Source organism: Neoarius graeffei, chromosome 13, assembly GCF_027579695.1.
Source record: "Neoarius graeffei isolate fNeoGra1 chromosome 13, fNeoGra1.pri, whole genome shotgun sequence".
NCBI classification, from domain to species: Eukaryota; Metazoa; Chordata; class Actinopteri; order Siluriformes; family Ariidae; genus Neoarius; species Neoarius graeffei.
This window is the reverse complement of record NC_083581.1, coordinates 57,278,203-57,300,632: the sequence shown is the minus strand read 5'-3', so window position 1 is coordinate 57,300,632 and position 22,430 is coordinate 57,278,203. Positions and strand designations below refer to the sequence as shown.

Below are 22,430 nucleotides of genomic sequence, written 5' to 3'. Positions count from 1 at the left end.
CACTAAAACAAGATCATGTGGGTTTTTTTTTTTTTTCTCGTCATTAATCAGTTTCAGATGTCCCTGCAGGTTGCATATCCAAATTTTCTGTGACTTCTAGTCAGAGAAATGGAATGGTTTCCTTTTACACTCCTGTGTAAGTGTGTGTGTCATGTTTTTGCTGGTGTGGTTATTTCCTGTATGATGACTCTGATTTGAATATTCCACTTATCCTTCAGGGTTGTAAGGTAAACCTCACTTGCAGGAAACTCCCAGCTGATAAGTCAAACTGTCAGTATGATGACCTCGGTATGGAAAGGAAGATCCCAGATTTACACTGATAGAATACCAATAGCCCCAGGAGCTGTGCTTTGCCATTCATAAGAGCACGGGAGATAACTTTTAGAGCTGATCCACCTCTCTGGAAACACCATGTGCTCCCCCCCCCCCTTTAATAAGACAGTGTCTCAATTTAAGAGTAATAAAGAATATAGTTGGTCAGTTTTGAACTTTAAATAACATCCTTCTAAGATTTATGACTTTTACACAGGAGTCTGTTCTTTGTCTATGCAATATCGGTTGTAGTAGGAATTTGGTGTACTAGTTAAGACTTTATTGTATACCTGTCTTAATGAACGCATTCTTTATCACTCTGCAGTTCAAGCCACATGCCTCCTGTTATTACCCCCATCTATGCGAGATGATGCAGTTTGACCTCATCCCTGAGCTACGTGCAGTCCTGCGTCGCTTCTTCCTCCGCATCGGTTCAGTCTTCCACATCGCCGCTCCTGAGATGGTGCACGCAAGAGCCCCAGCCTCATAGGCCTGTGCATGGCTTGTGTGTGTATAAAAGGCTTTTTGAAAAGAGGAGGCAGGAAAGCTTAAGTATTGCAGATCCCTCCTGGTCTGAAGAACAATGCAGGATCGCTCTGAGCCGATGCCGAGACTGCTCGCTCTGGGCTCTGTGTGTCTAGAGCGGCCCTCCGTGTCTCAATCTCATGACCTTTTCACCCCTCAACTCCCCTTCAAGAGAGAACAGCACTGTGAGCCAGCAGAGCTTTTCCTCTATGCTGACTGATCAACATTTGCAGCTCAGAAAAATTATATCATTTATTCCAGAACAGAGGGGGACAGTATGGCGAGAATAATTAATTTATTAACCATATTGTTGTCTATCCTGTTTGATTGTCGGTTGATTGTGTTGGGTTGTTTGTTTGTTTTTTCTTCTTGTTGTCTTATTTTTGTCCACTCAGTAAGTCCGCAAACAGAAATGTCCAAATGCCCAGTGTTGAAAGAGCGTTTGAATATTTCACTGTTCACAAATTTTGTAATTTAAAGCGAGATTATGCTTATGAGGAGAGATTTACTAAATACTCAGTCAAGAATTACAGCAAGACACACAAAGGTTGAACACTGCTGTAACAATTAAATTATTCAGCCTGTCGATACCGACTGGATTTTAATGATCTTTTTTTGCTGTATGTTGATCATTTCTGATTGGAGCTTTAATGACGAGTAGTGCAAAATACACTCTTTTGCTGGTGTTTGCATCTTAGCATATTGTATTCAAATACCACGGAAGTGAAACATTATTTTTGGAGCCTAGATTTGGGTTGCATGTGTCACATTTAACTGTAAGAGTCCCGAATGCGACCGATGTTTACCTTTTCATCTTTTGATGAGTATGTTAATAAAAATAAGATTTGGCGGTTAAATGGAGTCGTCCTAATGTTGACCAGGGGAAGTAGAGCTGCTCTTGTTTCTTTTTGACTTCAAGTATTCTGTCTTAAGACATTCCATTCACTCGGTAATACACACTACACTTCCCCTGTGTCAAGTGCAAACAAATTGTTTGGCCTGGAAAATGTCAAATTCTCCTTCCCTTCAGCCTAAATTTAAGGAAAAGTGGAGGTTGTCTTTTTGTTTTTCCTACTTTGGAAAGTCCCTGCTTGTCCTTCCAGTCCCATCATAAACTGGGCTTTATCCCAGTGTTGAGTGTGATCAAGTCAGCTTGCTTCATCATCTTGCCATGTTGTCATATCAACACCAAGCAAACCCACAAGTTAAAAAAAAAAAAAAAGGTTACATACACTGTATAATGCATACTTGTTTATACTTGAGTTCTACCAGTATAAAGCCTCTGTAGTAACAGAGCCTATGAAGCTTGGGATTCGTTTTTATGCAGATGTATTTAATTATTTGAAGTGCATTTAAATATTTTCTGAAAGCATTCCTTCCCTTGCAACTATATGTCTACTTTGCTTCCCTGATGTAGGGGGAATATAAATATATATATAAAAAAAAAATATATATATATATATACAATAAGAAAAAATACAAAGTGTAAAGTTTTCATGTAAAATAAAGCATTAAATGCATTACACATATATTGTGGTGGTATATTCCAAGGTTGGGGTATTCTATCCATCCATCCATCGATTACCTATACTGCTTATTTATCAGGGTTGTGGGGGAGTTGGGGCCAATCCCAGCTGACGTTGGGTGAGAGGTGGGATGCACCCAGGACAGGTCACCAATCTATCACAGGGCTAACGCAGAGACCAACAGCCATTCACATTCGCGCCAATGGGCAATTTAGAGTAGCCATTTGACTTAACACGCATGTCTTGGGATTGTGGGAGGAAACTGGAGCATCCAGACGGAACCTACATAGGGAGAATATGCAAGCTCCACACGGCAAGGTCCCAGTTAGCCACTAGGTTTGAACCCAGAGCTTTCTTGCTGTGAGGTGACCATTCTAACCACTGCACTACCATGTTGCCAAGTGGGGAATTCTCACTGAAAATATAATACTCCGTTTCCTCCAGACCATTTCATGCTTCGTGCATCTGGACTGAATCCTGAAACTTTAACCACATGCATTTACACTTGTAGTCAAATGCATCTCCGTTTGGCCAGGCTGAGCTGTATTGCACATTTAATGTTCAAATCAGCTCATTACACTCAAACATGAATTTCCAGTGAACTTCATTTTAAGTTTTGAGAGTATGTTGTCTGTGAAAATTTTTTAAAGTACCAACATCATGTCTGTCATGAGAAACCGATACATTTACACTCACCACCTCCTGCAGTGGTTTGAGCGATGTTTTAAATGTGTTTCAAATGCATCTTGAGTGCATTAACACTTCAATATTTTATGAGGGTAATTTCCGTCCAGATATAATCCTGATAAACAAAATGCATGAAATGAGCAATAGTAAATGAGTTCTAGGTCTGCAGAGTCACAGTTCTCTCCACTAACTAGCTTTCCACGCAGGTTTGAGAGTAATAATGCATAGTTTAATTTGTTCTTGATGTGTGGTCCAGGGATGCATCTGCAATTTTCTTGATTTTATACTATCATATTGGTGATCATTATTACTTTTTTTTAACAAGCATTTTTTTTTTTTAGATATGATGGTTCTAAACCTAGGGCGCCATGGTGGTGTAGTGGTTAGCGCTGTTGCCTCACAACAAGAAGGTCCAGGTTTGAGCCCCATGGCCGGCGAGGGCCCTTCTGTGCGGAGTTTGCATGTTGTCCGTGTGGGTTTCCTCCGGGTGCTCCGGTTTCCCCCACAGTCCAAAGACATGCAGGTTAGATTAACTGGTGACTCTAAATTGACCGTAGGTGTGAGTGTGAATGGTTGTCTGTGTCTATGTGTCAGCCCTGTGATGACCTGGCGACTTGTCCAGGGTGTACCCCACCTTTCGCCCGCAGTCAGCTGGGATAGGCTCCAGCTTGCCTGCGACCCTGTAGAACAGGATAAAGCGGGTAGAGATGAGATATGGTGATCCTTATTACTTTTTTTTTACAAGCTTTTTTTTTTTAAGATATGATGGTTCTAAACCTAGGGCGCCATGGTGGTGTAGTGGTTAACACTGTCGCCTCACAGCAAGAGGGTCCTGGGTTCGTGGCCAGTGAGGGCCTTTCTGTGTGGAGTTTGCATGTTCTCCCCGTGTCTGCGTGGGTTTCCCCCACAGTCCAAAGACATGTAGGTTAGGTTAATTGGTGGCTCTAAATTGACCATAGGTGTGAATGGTTGGTTGTCTCCGTGTCAGCCCTGTGATAACCTGATGACTTGTCCAGGGTGTATCCCGCCTCTCGCCCATAGTCAGCTGGGATGGGCTCCAGCTTGCCTGTGAACCTGTACTGTAGAACAGGATAAGCGGCTACAGATAATGGATGGATGGGTTCTAAACCTAATTCTTCTTCTTCTTTTGGCTGCTCCCGATTAGGGGTCGCCACAGCGGATCTTTTGTCTCCATTGCTCCCTGTCTTCCACATCCTTCTCTACCACACCTGCCACTTTCATGTCCTCTCTCACCACATCCATGTATCTCCTCTTTGGCCTTCCTTGTTCTTGTTTGCCTGGCAGCTCCATCCTCAACATTCTCCTTCCCACATTCTCTGCATCTCTTCTCAGGATGTGCCCGTACCATCTCGGTCTCATCTCTCTTAGCTTAATTCCCAAGCTCTCCACATGTGCTGTCCCCCTGATGTGCTCGTTCCTTATCCTGTCTAACCTTGTCACTCCCATCGCAAACCTTAACATCCTCAACTCCACCACGTCCAACTTTGCCTCCTGTCTCTTCGTTAAGGGTACTGTCTCCAATCCGTACATCACAGCTGGTCTCACTACTGCCTTATACATCTTACCTTTCACTTTTACTGGGACTTTCCTATCACAAATGACTCCCGAAATCCTTCTCCAACTGCTCCACCCTACCTGCACTCTCTTTCTCACCTCACTATCGCAGCCCCCATTTTCCTGCACAGTTGACCCCAGGTACTTGAATTCACTAAACCTAATTATTGGCAGAATTTTAAACAAACAAAAACAGTGTACACTAGTGACAAATAATTCATGCTTTCATAGGAGACCATTTTCTAATCTAAGGATTTAAATAATAAGAAGCACAACTAAAGTCAGGCAGCATGGTGGCACAGAAGGTAGCGCTCCTAACTTATGGTTCCAACCCTGAGCTCGGCTGCAGTTTTGCATGTTGTCCATGTGCGTTTTCTTTGGATTCTTCAGATTCCTTTCAAAAAACATGCTGGTTCAGTGGATTGGTGACTCTAAATTGCGTCTAGGTCTGAATGAGTACGTGTTCAGTAAATGTGTGTATGCATGCTGCCCTGGGATGGGTTGGCATTCCATTCAGGGTGTATTCCTACAGCTTTCCCAGTGTTCCCAGAACAGGCTCCAGATCTACAGTGAAAAAAAAAATTCTAATAAATGATAGTACATATTTGCCTCTGTGCTTTATTTTAATTGTGAGATTCTATTTAGGGCGGCACGATGGTGTAGTGGTTAGCGCTGTCGCCTCACAGCAAGAAGGTCCTGGGTTCGAGCCCCGTGGCCGGCGAGGGCCCTTCTGTGTGGAGTTTGCATGTTCTCCCCATGTCCGCGTGGGTTTCCTCCGGGTGCTCCGGTTTCCCCCACAGTCCAAAGACATGCAGGTTAGGTTAACTGGTGACTCTAAATTGACCGTAGGTGTGAATGTGAGTGTGAATGGTTGTCTGTGTCTATGTGTCAGCCCTGTGATGACCTGGCGACTTGTCCAGGGTGTACCCCGCCTTTCGCCCGTAGTCAGCTGGGATAGGCTCCAGCCTGCCTGCGACCCTGTAGAAGGATAAAGCGGCTAGAGATGAGATGAGATTTTATTTATACCTGTACTGTAAATTGGGGCCCTGGTTTTGTGTGCGTTTTAAACTCTTAAATAAATGTGGTGAAAATGAATTAAATGTACCACAGAGCTAAAATACCATTGTAGGGTGCTTTCTTCTAACCTTTATTAAAGCGAGTGTTGACTCTCAGAACTGTCAGAATAATATTAAACCACCTATACCTTTTGAGAGTTAGACTGGGACTGGAACCCTTTAGCTTGAAGTTGCTCACAGGTGAGTGCAACTGATTCGGCTGATTTTACACAATCAGGTCACACTCAAGAAAAGTCTTCATCATTTATGAATAATAAAACTCGTGCTCGAATAGTCGTCTTGGGAGAACCTAGTCTAACCTAAACACCGACATTACCTACCGCGGTGTAATGTGAGAGAAAGTGGAATGCATGCGCATGCGCAGACTTTGTCTGTCTTGGATTATTATTTTTTATTCCCCGCCCACATACGTTTCCTGCTCTAACGCGATTGGTCATTTTTTTTAATCGTCACCGCTTTGAAGACGTTTGACACGCTCGTATAGGAGGTGGGATTTGTCACAATAGGGGTGTGGAAAGGATAAATAGTACATTGCAGGTACTTAGAGAGTTAGCGTAGCTTTGCCAAGCTGCGGTGGAGGTTCCATGTAGGTTGAGCAAGAAATGTCGGCTTTGCAGTCGGACATTAACTGGAGTCTTGCTTGATATTTTGGTCATGTGGGAACGCGAGATGTAACGCTTTTAATTATTTGAGTAAGTAGTTCGCGTTGTAGTCGTATCTGTGTGTTCTTTGACTTGTGAATACCGAGCCGATTCTGTACGCTAACGTCAGGGCTGCTAGCTAACGAGCTGAGTCGGCTGTGGTAGCCCAGGACTGACGTAGTTAGCTCGGCTAGGGCTGACCAGGAAAAGGACTATTGGCTGAAAACCAAATTATTTGGGCCTGTTTCTGTTGTTAATTGCTTTGTGTTTCTGTCGTTATATAGGACGCCTTAGGACCGTCGCTGTTTATTTACATATTCTGTAGTAAATAAACAGCCTGTCCTAGAGCGCGGAGTTGTTGTTGAATCAGGTTCAAACATTATAGTTTGAACCGGAATGTGTCCAAATAACCCTCATTTGGAGGTGGTACTAAGTTGCTGTAGCACTGTAGCTAAGCTAACTAGCTGTCTTGTAATGCTCCTGATAGCTAGGTTAATTATTTAGCCTAATAATTATAAGACTTAATTGTAGCGGTTAACGACCTACATAAGACTGTGTAGTCAGTTTTCATTATGAAACTATCAACAAGAACCTCTTTTTTAAATAGCTTCCTATAACGGCTCTCTCGTGTATGTGTGTACATATGATATATTTTTATATATATATATATATATGGGTGCTGTACTAGACGGTTCCTATAGTTACGGTAATTGCGATGTGGGCGGACCTGCTGCGTCGCGTGGGAACTGTGGGCGGGGCTCGAAGATTCCTGTTCATTCTGCTTTATTTTCTGGCACTCTGAAGTAGATTCTAGAACATCTCTCTGTTCTAAATTGGAACTTCTGCACTTGTACGACAAACCAGCCTTGAGGGTTAGTGCGTTCAGAGCTCGTGTGAAGAGCGAAGCAGCTTTCCGTGTTGGTAAGCAGGGTTTTTTCATTAACTTGGTGCTTAAGCAGGTTGTCATGTGCGTTGTTTACAGTAGAGATAATGCGAGTTGATGTACAATGTCCAAAGTGGAAGAGAGCGCCTGTGTTGTTATTGGTGGCCAGTGTTTCAGTTAATGTCTGACTAAGCTATATACAGACTGCTCGGTTTAGGCTTTTGAATTCTCGAGGGTGTTTTTTTTTTTTTTTTAAATAAATGTTTTAGCTGGTTTCTTTGGGGCACGCATTCTTCCTGCATGAGTCTCGTGTTGACATTGTAGCTTTAGAGCACATCATGTTCATTAATCAGTAATTTAGCAACGCCGAAGCTACTATCTCGTTTTTAATAATTAAAAAAAATCCATAACAGGAGTGACTTGTTTGGGTGCTGATTTCTATCTAAACAGTGGATTTAATGAAGTAGTAAGTGAGCTGCTCCGCTTTACCACGTGTGCTGCTGCGTGCTCAGGCTTCAAGTAGGAGTTCACGCACTAGTGCGCTGTTTTCATTGCTGTCCATTGTTAAGGCTTTTCTCAGTGACTTGTGAATTTAAAGCAGAGAAAACGCTGCACGACAACACGCTTTCTACAGACTGTCCGTCACTCTGCTTTTGTCCACAAGCCTTTAGTACGTTATGCTTGTCTTTCAAATGTATACAGGGTTATTTATTTTTAAATAAATTGCCGTGTTTTTTAAAAACCCTTAAGCCCCGCCCACCAAAGCGGATTCCTTTCACGTGTGAACGTTCTGAGCAATAGATTCTGATTCGGTTGCATTTATTAAACTCTTCACGCATTGTGAACGTGTACGTACAAGACACTCCTTACTTTATTTACTACAGCTATTTTTTTTTCCTTTTTTTTTGTCCAGCTTGGAAGAAATCCTTTATTCTAAGTGGATATTGAAACATCCTGCTGGTTAATTTCACTCTGGTCTAGGTAAGGAGGAAGAGTTGTGGGGTTTTACTTATTTATTTTTAAATTTTTGTTCATCAGGGCTAGATAAGAGACACCATCTGCTACTCTGGACAACCAAATTAGTCGCTGGGATTAGAAATAAAGGTTTGTTTACAGAAGCTTAGGGGTGCAAGGTAGAACATGATCAATTTGATAATCACTAAGCATTTCTGAATAAGAGGCTTGTCAGTCACAATAAGCCTTTCCTGAGTATTTGTCAATAGTCTATGCAATAAGTAAACAATTGGATATCACAACATGTTTGTAGCAATTGTTTCATTTCCCAGTCCTTTTTAACGATTAAGCAAACTTGTTTTTCTGTCATGGCTCAACTGTTGTATTGACTTTTTTTTTTTTTTTTTTAAGCAAAGCCTCAAACAAAGTAATCAAGTATTACAAGATTTTTTTTTTTTGGCCTTACTCCCCAGTTGTACAGTAGTCCTTAGCCTTTCTTTTAAAACTTGTAATTCTGACCTCTTGCTCCTGTTTAGAGAGCATGTTTGTGTCTGAGTGCTCTAATATTTCACTGCTTTCTGAACATTGTCCAAGCCCTTGCATGATCCTTGATTGTATGTTTGTACCTGATAAGAAGCAGAGGGAATCGGCCAGAGATCGACCTGGTTGAAGATCTGTAATGAGAGCCAGCATTGGCACAAGTCTGAGTAGAGATGCAAGTAATGTTGTTTTTCTTTTTTTTTTCTCTCCAGAGACTGACAAGCAAGTGGGATTGGTATTCAGCATCAGAAACGACATATTGCGCTTCATTATGTCTTACTACAACAGAGAACTGGTTGTGTACTACATCAAGTACAAGCTTTCCCAGAGAAACTACCCTTGCAACCACATTGGGCTCACAGAAGATGCAAATGGGACTGAAGGAGGTCAGGTGGAGGAAGAGAATGCAGAGGCAGCGGCGGAAATGGAGACGCCAACAGCAGTTGTTAATGGTGCTGTAAATGGGACCGGTTCAGCAGGGACTCCGCCACGATCACCAACTTTATCCCCTCAGAGGCAGGTGAATGGTGCTGCAAGTCTGGAGGCAGTAAAGGAAGCGCTGCGTGACTCTGCGAACGAGTTTGAGCTGCGCTATGCGCGTGCTTTTAGCGACCTGTCGTCACAATTGCATATCACTCCAGTCACGGTGTACCAGAGCTTTGAGAGTGTGATGGATGAGGTGTTCCGTGATGGCGTCAACTGGGGCCGTATCGTGGGCTTGTTCGTCTTTGGAGGTGCACTCTGTGTCGAGTGTGTGGAAAAGGAGATGAGTCCGCTGGTGGCACGTATCGCGGAATGGATGACCGTCTACCTGGACAACCACATCCAGCCTTGGATCCAAGAGCAAGGAGGATGGGTAAGCTTAATAAAGATTTCTAAGGAGTCGTCACCATTATATTTTTGTCATTCAGTTTAAAATGTGTATTATTCTGGTGTGATTTTATTGTACTCAACTATGATGGACTTGATGCTGTTTATCTTGGGGGGTGGTTTCTTGGCGGTGTTCTGTGCTCAGCACTCCTGATTGCCTGTTTAAGGATTTAAAAGAAGGCAAAATCAGATTACTGATCGTGTTCTGCAGTTGGCACCAGTGCTTGTGTAATCAGTTTTTGCATTTGCTGCCTCCTTGGGTCAAGATGAGGGGTGTTCTTGGCGTGGGTCTGGGTGGGGAATTTAAATAGCATGTAATGGTGAAAAGTAGAGAAAATGCAGTGGTCAGCCAAGCATTGATCATCCCTGCTGCTTTTCAGCTGAATTGAAACTGAACAAGGGAAAGAGCAGAGCAGCAAGCCTCATGTGTAAGCTACATATGGTGGCTGGTGGGGGACGGTCCGCTTGATGCTGTATTGTTTTCCCTGCTGGTATTCATTGTTTTGTTTCGCATTTTGTCTTTTGCTTCTTTGGTCAGCTAGGCACTAGATTAAAAGCAGTGAGGGCCTGTGTAGATGTGGGGTTTTCCTTTTTTTTTTTTTCCCCTTTTAAAAAGCAATTTTCTCTTTGTGGTGAGAACCAGATGACTGGATGTTCCACTGGGGATGTTTTATGGAAGGCCCTGTCTGATAGGCAATGTTTTGAGTGTTTTTCTTTGATTGGGTGCTGTTGTATTGTGCCCTCTGACTGGTTAATTGGTATTGCTGGTGCTGTTTGAGACTTGGTTGAATTTCTGAAGTATCAGATTATATGAAATGCTTCTTTAGATAAAACTTTATTGATCCCTTTGGGAGGGTTCCCTCAGGGAAATTAAGATTCCAACAGCATCATTACAGATAAACGGAGAAAAGAAATGGAGAACTTCTAGATAAATTAGTATTTACATATGCAAATTTAAAAGAATAGGATATGAGGAGGAGTGGGGTTAGGGTAAGTGTGTGTGTGGGGGGGGGAAGCAGGAAAGATGTTGCACATAATATTGCACATTGTCCGGTATTGCTTATTGTTAGGCTAGGTTACTGTTCTGATGTTGTAAAATGTCCTAACTTGATGCCTCATAGGACATTGTTACTGAGTGGTTGAACACTCAGCATGCAAATCATGAGCTGAACTGGAGTCAAGACCTAAAAATAAATTTATTCTCAGATCTAGCCAAAATCATCTTGCCCAGCTTTTTTTTTTTTTGGGTGGGCATCAAAGATTCCTTTTGCCAAGGAATTCACCCACTTATTCTGAGTGACTTCAGTGCTGAATGAAGTCATCCTGTGGGTTTTAACAAAACTGCTTTTTGCTTACACGAAAGGAAGCAGGCATGTGTTTCTGATGTCACTTCCTTTGTGGTAAATGAAATGTCTGACGAGGAGACAAGCACAAATATGGTGCACGAACATACTGAATGTAGGCCAGCTACCCTCGAAGACGTGCTCAATGTTTGACACCCACACAATGGTTCCCTTTTAACAGCAGGCCTTCAGCTAATTGCTGGTCAAATTTGGCTAATGGGTGGAATTGATCAACTACTCTAGTACTATACTATAGCCCCCCTTTTTTTTTTTCATGCACTACAGTCAGTTCTAGTAAAGTGCATCTCTGCCTGAAAAGGATAAACTGTCCCCTAAAAAGCACTGCACACTTCAGCATGTAGTCATCTTGAATTCAGGGCTGAATTGCTGTAATGATGCCAGCATTCAGCTCCTCACATCCCCAAAATGTGCATGCTTTCTCTGGCTCGTTGTTGGCATGCTGATATGGCGTCTCGCTCACATGCGTATGCACGGCGATGGGGAAGTTGTTGACAGCTGTTGGCTGCAGGTGTGTCTCAGTACCTGAGTATATCTGTACACTTGGGTGGATGTGTGTGCTTGCTTTCTCCCTCCCCCCTCTTTCCCTCACACAGAATATGCACAGCACACAGTCTCATGCTGTAGCATTGTTCTTCAAATGATTTTCTGTGTCCAGTTCTCCAGCTCCCTCTGTCCCGGCTCTTAATTAGTTTTATGGGAGTCGATGGAATTAAAGTGGCACAGTTAAGAGAGCAGGTGGCGATGGTGTCTGCACAAATCTGAGCAGAGATGGCAGGCGGCTGTACTAATATTGTGAGGCTCTTGTTAAGCGCGTGTTGCTGAGGTGAATTGCTCAGGGGATGGGATTGTTGAATAAGTGAATGTGATTTGAGTAATTATCTTTTCAGGCAGGCCAAGATCACAAATCTTCAACCCGTGCGAGTGAGTAGAGCGCAGGGGAATCCGAGAGAGACGGGTGGGGGAAGACTGCATTACACTCTGGAGGTTTTGTCCTTTATTTCTCCTTCATAGAGCGTGTGGGAGAATGTGAGGCATGTCGTGTGGCAGTTCCTCTAAAGCCCTCATTAGCACAATGTTCAAACAGGGTTCTTCACCCTAGTGTCATTGCAGTCATCCTGGCCAGGCCACTCTCTCCCCCCAATGCACTGCCTGTGTCCTTAATTAAACGCACACATGCATGCACACACCAGTCAAGCAGGGATGCACTGAAATAAGGGCTGTTTTCATCTTTTAATTACTGTCCCAGTAATGAGGTAGATCTCCTAATTATGTTTAAAGTCATAGTTCTCTTACACTGCCCCCCCCCCCCCCCCCCCCCCCCCCCCAAAAAAAAAAAAAAAACACCTTTCTGACTGTTCTTGAACTGATTCAGTTCAGGGTTCTTTGAGCCTTGGTGCCAGCTAGTGAACCACATTTTCACCAGTATTGAGCAGGCTCGCTGTAATCAAGGCTGCGTCGTGAACCGAGGGTGGTACACAACGGTTGGAGCACATGGATTACCTGCAAGCTTTTTTATTTCCCTGAAGATGTATCCTTTTGTTCCATTCTTTGTTGCTGCACTCATTCTCCAAGCTAATGACACCCACTGATGTGACATTTGTGCTGGAGAAACAAACGATATTTCAATTCCAGCTGGGAACCAACTTTTCTGAGCCAATTCATTTTTGGTCACAATGCTCTGTCTGAACAGTTCAAAATGTGGTGTGCAGAACAGAACCTGTTCCCCCGTTTGTAGGAAAAGGGGTTGTCCTCTCCTTCTGTATCAGATGAACAGGGCATTATGTGCAAGATATTTGTGAAGGCGCATGCTTTGTGGAGCCATCACTCCCTGCCGTTACCTGCTGAAATTCTCCACCCTGCATCACCTTTTTTTTTTTTTTTTTTTTTTACTTCCTCGTCCTTTTCTTTGTTTGTCTCTTGCTGTCCCTGTCCCCATCTCTTTTGCTCCCCCATCCCAGTCTCCACCTATTTTTCTCTCACGTGGCTAAACATGTTGCAGAGCAGGCATGCAACACGTGCATTGTTGTAGATTCCCCGTTTTCCTACTTCATCTCTGATTTTCCTCCACAGGCCTGTCGATGCCACAACTTGCTGTCTGCGCACCATAATCTGTATTTTCTGTATTTTCCATTTGAGTATGAAAGCAGCATGCACCTGTGTTGCCCTTTTTAACCCCATTGCTGCTTTAACATTTACATTTTTTTGGGGGGGAATGTGTTTAGTTTGTTGGTCTTTTCATAAACAAGAACGAGAACGCTGAAGGGTTAAACAGCTGTTTCTTGTGTGCAGCTGTAACTGTTTCAAACTGATGTGGAGTCTTTAAGAACCTGTCAGAAAAACTCACAATGCTTCTATAACTCTCTTTTTATAAAAAGCCCAGAATACCATACTATCAATTTATAGTTGTCAGAAGTGCTCAAAAGGGCATCTAGTTTGAACTGTGGCCTTGTATATTTGAATATTTAGTCAATGCTAAAATTTTAATGCTTTTTGTGTTTTTTGTACATTTTTAACTTGAATAGTAAGTGTGGTAGTACTCGGTCCAAATTGCTCAAGACGTATGAAGGTATTCTGCTTGTAACTTTGCCACTCTTTCCTTGTTGTGTAATGCATGACTGACTTGGTTTAAGTAAAAATCCTTGCCCTCAAACTCTATCTTGGCACTGACAGCTCTGTATCGTACACCCAGTCTGAAAATCTAGCCCAAACATGATACTCAATTAAGCTGTTTTTCATGCTTGTCTGCATTACATGTGGATGAATTTGGATCATCAAATATCCATGAGCCTGCTTTTGTTTCTCTCATTACCCATTTGACTTATCATAGCAGTTATAGCTTGTGTGAAGATGACCTGTGCTGTGCACTTGACTACCTTACACTACGTTCACACTGCAAGCTGAAGTGACTCAAATCTGATTTTTTTTCGCCCATATGTGACCTGTATCCGATCTTTTATTGACAAAATGAATGACACAGATCATATATATATATTCATTCATCCGACTTGCGTCATCAACAAGCCACAAACGTGAAAGTTGTTACATCTACATCCCACCATTCCTGGCTGCGACTCCGCACCCACACATTCCTTTGAACGGAGGTTGCAGTCACTACCCCGCAGAACGCCTGAGCCAAAGCCCTTGCCCTCTTCTTTCTCAACCTCCTCCTTAACATCAGGCTATTGTGCATGTTCTGGCTCCATCGCAATAACTGCATCATCGCCAGGTACTCCATGCTGGCTACTGTCATACACAGGAAACTTTAGGTTACTTTCGTAAACACTGGCCATGGTCACTGCGTGTGACGTCGTCGTATCCTGCAATGCGGAACACTTTTAGGTCGCTTTTCATTCATACTGAGGATCACATACAAGTCGCATATATTTGTTAATGTGAACGACCTCACAAAAACGGATTCCACAAAAATCGGAATTGAGCATTAAGCCTTGCAGTGTGAACATAGCATTAAAGACACAGGGCACATGTATGCGCACACCCTGCAATGGCCCAGGTGAAGAGCTGAGACTGTAAACAGGTAGTCACTGGAGGTACAGAGAGCTGAGCACCATGATGTCCCTTCTCACTGCCCTCCCAGACAGGAGCTTTACGTAAAACATCAGCCCAGCCCCCTTTTATTTAGAGCGATGTTTCCTTTCTCTCGGGGCACCAGCTGCCTGTAATCCTGTCGCAACTTCATCCACACTGATGCAAGGTCACAACCCTGAGCTGTTGAAGATTGGCTGAGAAATCAAGGCCGGTCAGGGTTGTAGCCATGCTGTGTTTGAGATGTATTGGAGTGTGTGTGTGGGGGGGGCTGATGGTGTGAAAATGGCAGTAAACAGATGGTAAGGTTGTGTACTGCTGCCTTATCACCAATGTCAGTGTGTGATAGAAGGGGAGATATAGGCCGAGGGGAAAGTGGTGAGGATATTTAAAAAAAAAAAAGCAGGTTGAGCAGCATAAACCACCCCCCACCTACCTCAGGGGAGTGAAGGTGAAGCTGTGATCCATTTCAACATGGGTGTGGAGGATGGGGGAAGGCAATCTCAGCAGGCCACGGTTTGTCTTGTGGTTTGTTTTTTCTTGTAATCCACACCATTGTAATTGAGAGCTTGACTTTAATTTGTTTCACGAGATTCAATAACGAAGGAAATGAAATTGGGAGTTGGTGTCTCTCTGCATGCGTTTCACAGCCGTGTGCGCGCGCGCGAGTGAGAATCAGTGTTGTGGAAGAGCGATCCGTAGCTTTAAGTCTTCCTCCGAATGCACTTGCACTGATTAGCCAGCATCATGGGACTTGAGTTGGCCATCATTAACAGGGAAAAGCAGGTCAGTGTACACTGATACTGACCTCTTCCAGAGGAAATGGCAGTGACAAAAATAGCCCAGTGTGGCTTTTTTTTTTTTTTTTTTTAAGTGATGGATTAAATGATCTTGCCTGCCTTTCTCAGGACTGTTCAAATCGGACCGGAGTCATTCGTATAGTCTTAGATTGGGTATCCAACATGAATGAGACTGGTCAGATTGTACTTGATGCAGCTCTTTCTCTACATGCATGTGCTTTTCAGTCTTCAGTTTCTGCATGACCAAACGGAGGACAGTAACAGATCACCATACTTCATTGAATGTCAATGATGCTACAGCCATCCATGACCAGGAGTGAAATTGGCAGTGTTGTCTGGGTGGGAGCGATAGCATCCATTTGTTAATGCCAGCAACACCAACCAGTCACGAGTATTTGTGAGCTTATGCATGTAGAAGACAACAGGTGATGCTTTCCTCAGTGTCCCTGTGATTCAGCACAAACAGCAGTTTGAAAACATGCAGCTAAAACACATCCCAGGCTTGTAGCTAGGGGAGCTGGCTGGTGGGTGGGAACTGGTGAACAAAATGGGTGGGGAAAATCGGCAGTTTATTTGCAGTAAGAACATGATTTCAACATCCCATCTGAACAAAGTGTGCAAAGGTGCTTGTGATGTAAATGTAGCCCAGCGTGTTATGATATTGAGAATCATGTTCTCCATATAACTGAAGACTGAATGTGCTAGTGATTTGTAAATATTAGGAAAGCAATGACTCATGTACTGTGTGCTTGGCCATGCCATGTGACTCTTCTGGCTATGTAGTGCTGTGGCCTGTCAAAGTGAAAGTGTGCATGAGCCTTGTGATTGAGCACTAGTATCCTGCAAGTGACCAGGGTTAAGTCAGAATTCCTGCTCAAACTGGCTTCCTCTAGAAATCAGGCGTCACTTTCTCACGTTTATTCACTTTCTGCTTTTGCTCTCTGCAGCCCCATGTCTCTGGCCTGTCTTGTCCCTCGGCCATACTGCAGTTTCACCCTCACCATTTCCTCTTGTCTGCTTCCATCTTCATGTCTCTCCTGAAGAGCTCTTGCTTCTAATGGCTGTTTCTGTCCTGTCCTTTTTGCCTTGACTTAAGGCCAATTTATGCTGACAACCCAGTCCTCACGGACAGTGTCTGCGTAGCCCCCCCCCCCCCCCACCTTCGCAGACGCTCTGCGCGCACCTCCCAAAAATTGTGACCACCGCAGAAGCCTCGCAGACAGCGTCGCAGACGAGGGCTCTGATTGGTCCACTCCACATCTGCTGTACACGCACTTCCACTTCCCTACTTTCCCGGTTTTTGTTTTCACGACCGGCATTTTTAAAAACACGAGCGAAGATGGAGCAGCATGAAGAGCGGTTGATTGAGGAAGTACGTACATCTATACGACTCCAGTTCTAGTCATTATAAAAAAAAAAAAAAAAAGTTCTAGTCATAAGTAACCGGAGGATAAACACTCCTCCACTAACCACACCCACCAACTACTCCTAGCGACTTCGCGCCCCCTTGCGTTGTGCCGGTGAATAACATCGCGCATGCCTATTACTCCCTGCTCAACGATAAATTACAACTGTCTGTGAAAAGCTATCTGCGAAAGCCTTGTTGCAAGAGCATGCAGAGGCCTTTAGTGTTGATGGCAGATTGTGCACCTGTCGACTTTAGGGGTGTGCCCATTTATTTAAAATGGGGTAAGACATAAGAACCTTGCTTTGAGGTACAGATGGAACTTCGCTCATGTTTGGGCTCTGTGAGCAGCTTAATCAGGTTGAGCTTGAGTCATTAGTTTAACTTGCCCCTTGTGAAGTTGAACAAAAAATAGCACGATTTCCTTGAACATTTGATTTTGAGCTAATCTGACTTAGGATTGATTAGTATCTAATACAATGACAGCTGTACTGATGAGCAGCATTATCAGTTGTCTTTCACTCTGTTTCCTTCATGCCTGCTTCATGACATTTTTTTACTCTGACTTTCTAATTCCTGTTTCTCCCTCTCAGATGACGCATTTTTGTGCTCATGTGTAGGGATTGGTAATGCCAACATACCATTGACGGAGTGGAAAATGTGCACAGGATTTTGTGTACCCTTCATTATTCTCAGCCTGCAGTCGGTTTTCTGCTAGACATTGCTGTGGGTTTGCTGTATGTCTGCTTTGGTGTTTGTTCATCTGTCACAATTGTAGGGCTGCACAGTTGATCATGTTTCAGTCCTGCTCCATTATTGGCATGGTCAACTGCATTAATGTTGAACATGGCTAAACTCAACTGTCCGGATCGGGTTTTGAATTCTTGATTGGCTTTCATTTTCAATAACAGTGCAGCAGTTTTGTTTTATATTCCCAATGAGAGGAAGGTATTTTGGGGGTGTGTCTTTCAGAGCTTTTTTTTTTTGGGTGCGGCTACTCCATGTGATTCTAGTTGAAATTAAGACCATAAATTCATGCCTTTTCAGAAAAGCACTGGCACTTGTGCCTTCTCAAGCAAGCAATCATATGGAAGTTAGTGATGTCAAGATCGTCTCTCAACCCATAGACTGACTGACAGTGCTGGGATGAAGCCAGTATAAAAACATTATATGGACACCCTTTGTGTGATTATCCTAATGTTTCTATAGTAACAAGTTATACTTTTATGAGACATTCCACAAACAATTGAGCTTTTATGAGGTTTATGCAATGGGCTGTGTGGGGGAGGGGGTGTCATCTCCCACCTTGTCTGAAAGGAGTCTCCATGGAGCACTTGCATGTGACGTCACAGCCGATCCAGATTGTGACAGACGCCATCTTGTAGGTCAAACGCCATATTTCCGCCTTCTACTTCTGGTTCTACTTCTACCTTTTCTTCTGGAAAACCCTACTATATACAATTCTACTACAACGGCTGCGGCTACAAGCTCTCCCTACCTGTGTATGTTTTTTGTGTGTGTTTTTGCGTGTTGTTCATCTGTACCGGATTTCAATATCCACTACAACCGTATGGACTTACTGGACATTGGTTTCCAGCAGAAAATGACGGTTTGTAGCGATTTCCATCGCATGTGCAACATTCCGGACGAGATAGCGAGACCAGCGGGGTCTCCGTGGATTGTTATCGGAGGCAAAGCGAAGGGGGCGGTGTCGGGAGCGGAAACAAAAGCGAGGCTGCAGGCAGAGCCGGCCTGTTGACTAAGCTCAGAAAACAGCCACTCAAACCTCCACTGCTAAGCCTCTACCTCTCCAACGCCAGATCCATGTAAACAAGACGGACGATTTGGAATTACAGCTGGAATTACCTTATTCTATTCTATAATCGGCTGGTCAGTGCTATACTCCATACTTAAGTGACTTACCCATCCAATGAGGATTCTTGTTTACAAGATGCCACATCTGAGTTGCTGACATCCTGAATTTCTGTAAAGATAACTGTCCAGAGATTTATAAGCACGCAGTGTTTCACCACTGAACAGCGAGGGAAAGTTAATGAGGTAATTATACACGTCCAGGTATTCCGCTGGCAGTTCAAAATCCGGTCGTGAAAACTCCGTCCGGTAAGCCATAAGGGTCACTAATCTGTAGATCGTTTATTTTAGACATCTAGTTATCTGTTCATTAGAAAAATGAGCCGTGTAGTCCGTCGGTTGAAATTGATCCATTCTGTACACGAGTGCAGCAGTATTCAGCGGTGTTTTTGACCGACAAGATGGGGGTTGTGTACTTTCCGGTCACGTGACTGCAAGATCTCTATTGTCTGCTTTGGCTCAGTCAGGTAAAACTAAAGATTGAGTTCAGTCTTCAGGACACAAGAAGCTCTAATCTCTCAAACTACAGGTTTCTCTACCCCCCCCCCCCCCCCCCCCCCCCCCAAAAAAAAATCTTAAAGCTGGTGGTGAGGAAGCGATTATTTATAACTGCTATAACATAAGAGATAACAGGAACTCTCTAGTTTCAGATGTTCCACAGTATTACAGTTGCTTGATAAAATGATGCATATTACTTTTGGTAAAGCGTAATGGTTGGCATATTGTGGTCGTGCTATAGTTCTGAATTAACTGAACCTGAGGTTTTGTTTTTTTTTAAAACTCGTAGTCCTTACTTGTCTTGTTGGCTCTGGATCTGATCATGAGTAGTTTCAGCACATGCTCTGATCATTTTGTTCTCGGCTTCTCAAACAGACTGTAGGCAAAGACGGTCATTAGGTTGCAAAAGCAGAAATGAAGTAAACAAGATGTACTAGAGTTGCACAACCTGGTTATAAATGGCTTCTAGTTGTCTTTAAGAGGTTATGGCAACACTTTATATGCATCTTGTCGGCTGATATGTTCTACTTGACTGACTAAATGCATTTATGTAAATTTAAGTCAAATTGCAGGAAAGGCATTAATCATGTAATTGCATTTAGGTGATTTTAATATTAGACACATCTACGTGACTACACACTGCCATAGTAACAAAGGAACCTTCTTTTAGACAAAGCTCTAGAGATGTGACCTAAAATAGTAGAAGGGGTGTGTAGTGCAGTGATGGGAGAGAAGACTCTATGCTTTCCTCTCCATAATATTACTTTCACACTTGTATTAGAGGCCTTGTTTGCTTTCTCAGGTCAATTCATGATGGCTTTACTGTGGATGCTGAAAACGTACAGCAGTAATGTAGGTGTTCAAGATGTAATATGAATCTTCCCAACAGTGATAAATTGGAACACTCAAGTCAGCTAAATCAAGATATCCTGCTTCACTGCTTTAAAGGTCATAGTGCCAGATCACAATTTCTTTGAAATTGTAGCCAAAAGTTAACTTGTTTCATGGCTGTTTAACAGTCCATATACTGTGTAGCAGTGTTTATTTTTATCTAGGTGTGTTGTCTTGGTGCACAAGACGTACCATTGGAGTTGCCTCATATGCTTTATACACAACCACACAGAGATGTCAGCCACGTTCATGTTTCTGGAAGTCTGGTGACCCACCAACCTGAATCATGCTGAGGTCATTGATCTGTAGGGGATAAAGACAGTGACCAGCACTATTGAGTGATGTACAGTGGTGCTTGAAAGTTTGTGAACCCTTTAGAATTTTCTATATTTCTGCATAAATATGACCTAAAACATCATCAGATTTTCACACAAGTCCTAAAAGTAGATAAAGAGAACCCAGTGAAACAAATGAGACAAAAATATTGTACTTGGTCATTTATTGAGGAAAATGATCCAAAATTACATATCTGTGAGTGGCAAAAGTATGTGAACCTTTGCTTTCAGTATCTGGTGTGACCCCCCCCCCCCCCCCCCCCCCCCCCCCTTGTGCAGCAATAACTGCAACTAAACATTTCCAGTAACTGTTGATCAGTCCTGCACACTGGCTTGGAGGAATTTTAGCCCATTCCTCCTTACAGAACAGCTTCAACTCTGGGATGTTGGTGGGTTTCCACACATGAACTGCTCGCTTCAGGTCCTTCCACAGCATTTCGATTGGATTAAGGTCAGGGCTTTGACTTGGCCATTCCAAAACATTCACTTTTATTCTTCTTTAACCATTCTTTGGTAGAATGACTTGTGTGCTTAGGGTCGTTGTCTTGCTGCATGACCCACCTTCTCTTGAGATTCAGTTCATGGACAGATGTCCTGACATTTTCCTTTAGAATTCGCTGGTATAATTCAGAATTCATTGTTCCATCGATAATGGCAAGCCATCCTGGCCCAAATACAGCAAAACAGGCCCAAACCATGATACTACCACCACCATGTTTCACAGATGGGATAAGGTTCTTATGCTAGAATGCAGTCTTGTCCTTTCTCCAAACATAATACTTCTCATTTAAACCAAAAAGTTATATTTTGGTCTCATCCATCCACAACATTTTTTTTCCAATAGCCTTCTGGCTTGTCTACATGATCTTTAGCAAATGGCAGATGAGCAGCAATGTTCTTTTTGGAGAGCAGTGGCTTTCTCCTTGCAACCCTGCCATGCACACCATTGTTGTTCAGTGTTCTCCTGATGGTGGACTCATGAACATTAGCCAATGTGAGAGAGGCCTTCAGTTGCTTAGAAGTTACCCTGGGGTCCTTTGTGACCTCACTGACTATTACACGCCTTGCTCTTTAAGTGATCTTTGTTGATCGACCACTCCTGGGGAGGGTAACAATGGTCTTGAATTTCCTCCATTTGTACAGTCTGTCTGACTGTGGGTTGGTGGAGTCCAAACTCTTTCGAGATGGTTTTGTAACCTTTTCCAGCCTGATGAGCATCAACAACGCTTTTTCTGAAGTCCTCAGAAATCTCCTTTGTTCTTGCCATGATACACTTCCACAAACGTGTGTTGTGAAGATCAGACTTTGATAGATCCCTGTTCTTTAAATAAAACTGGGTGCCCGCTCACACCTGATTTGTCATCCCATTGATTGAAAACACTTGACTCGAATTTCACCTTCAAATTAACTGCTAATTCTAGAGGTTCACATACTTTTGCAACTCACAGATATGTAATATTGGATCATTTTCCTCAATAAATAAATGACCAAGTCTAATATTTTGTCTCATTTGTTTAACTGGGTTCTCTTTATCGACTTTTAGGACTTGTGTGAAAATCTGATGTTTTAGGTCATTTATGCAGAAATATAAATTCTAATGGGTTCACAAACTTTCAAGTACCACTGTAACTCTGAACACAGATTCTGTTATTGACGTTCTCTGACCATGTGGACAGATGTCCATGCACATCCTGTTCTGCTTTGAAAGTGCTTTGTAATTCTCAGCCAGCCCTATCTTGTCACATATCCTGTTCTGTGACTCGATCTTTTACTGAAGCCTACTTCACCTCATAACACCAAGGCACAGTAGCATATTCAGATGGTTTTGGGAAAGTGATGTCATATGTACCAAGTGAAAAACCTTGGCAAACAAAAATACAGGAATTGCTTTCCTGTATGTGCTGAGGTCAAGCTTTCTTTTGAAGCAGTTCTTTTGGCTCAGATCAGCTGATTGCCGCCCCCCCCACACAAAAAAAGACTGACAAGCAGCATTCCAGCAAGTGTCAGGAAGTTCTGCCCTTCCTGTCAGCATGGATTGTTCTGTCCAGGAGGCTGGCTCAGGGGAACAAGTAGAACAGAGGCCTGCTTGTTTCTGTTAAGCTTATCCAGTAAAACATGAATATGAAATAGAAC

General features: G+C 43.1%; 2 protein-coding genes across 9 annotated transcripts in view; both read left to right on the top strand.

The window, feature by feature from the left end:
• Positions 1 to 2,362, top strand: part of arfgef2 (ADP-ribosylation factor guanine nucleotide-exchange factor 2 (brefeldin A-inhibited)) — a 79,469-nt gene extending 77,107 nt beyond the window's left edge. For all 4 annotated transcript variants that reach the window (XM_060938133.1, XM_060938131.1, XM_060938132.1 and 1 more), the window contains one exon: positions 638 to 2,362. In XM_060938133.1, the coding sequence (XP_060794116.1) occupies positions 638 to 802 (165 nt within the window). In that variant the 3' untranslated portion in view covers positions 803 to 2,362. The remainder of the gene's footprint in view (positions 1 to 637) is intronic.
• A 3,887-nt stretch (positions 2,363 to 6,249) lies between these two features.
• The window catches only part of bcl2l1 (BCL2 like 1), a 31,639-nt gene continuing 15,458 nt past the window's right edge, over positions 6,250 to 22,430 (top strand). The window contains exons 1-3 of one of the 5 annotated variants that reach the window (XM_060938127.1): positions 6,250 to 6,393; positions 8,139 to 8,206; positions 8,932 to 9,575. In XM_060938127.1, the coding sequence (XP_060794110.1) occupies positions 8,991 to 9,575 (585 nt within the window). In that variant the 5' untranslated portion in view covers positions 6,250 to 6,393; positions 8,139 to 8,206; positions 8,932 to 8,990. The other 4 variants (XM_060938128.1, XM_060938126.1, XM_060938129.1 and 1 more) reach the window with 4 other exon arrangements.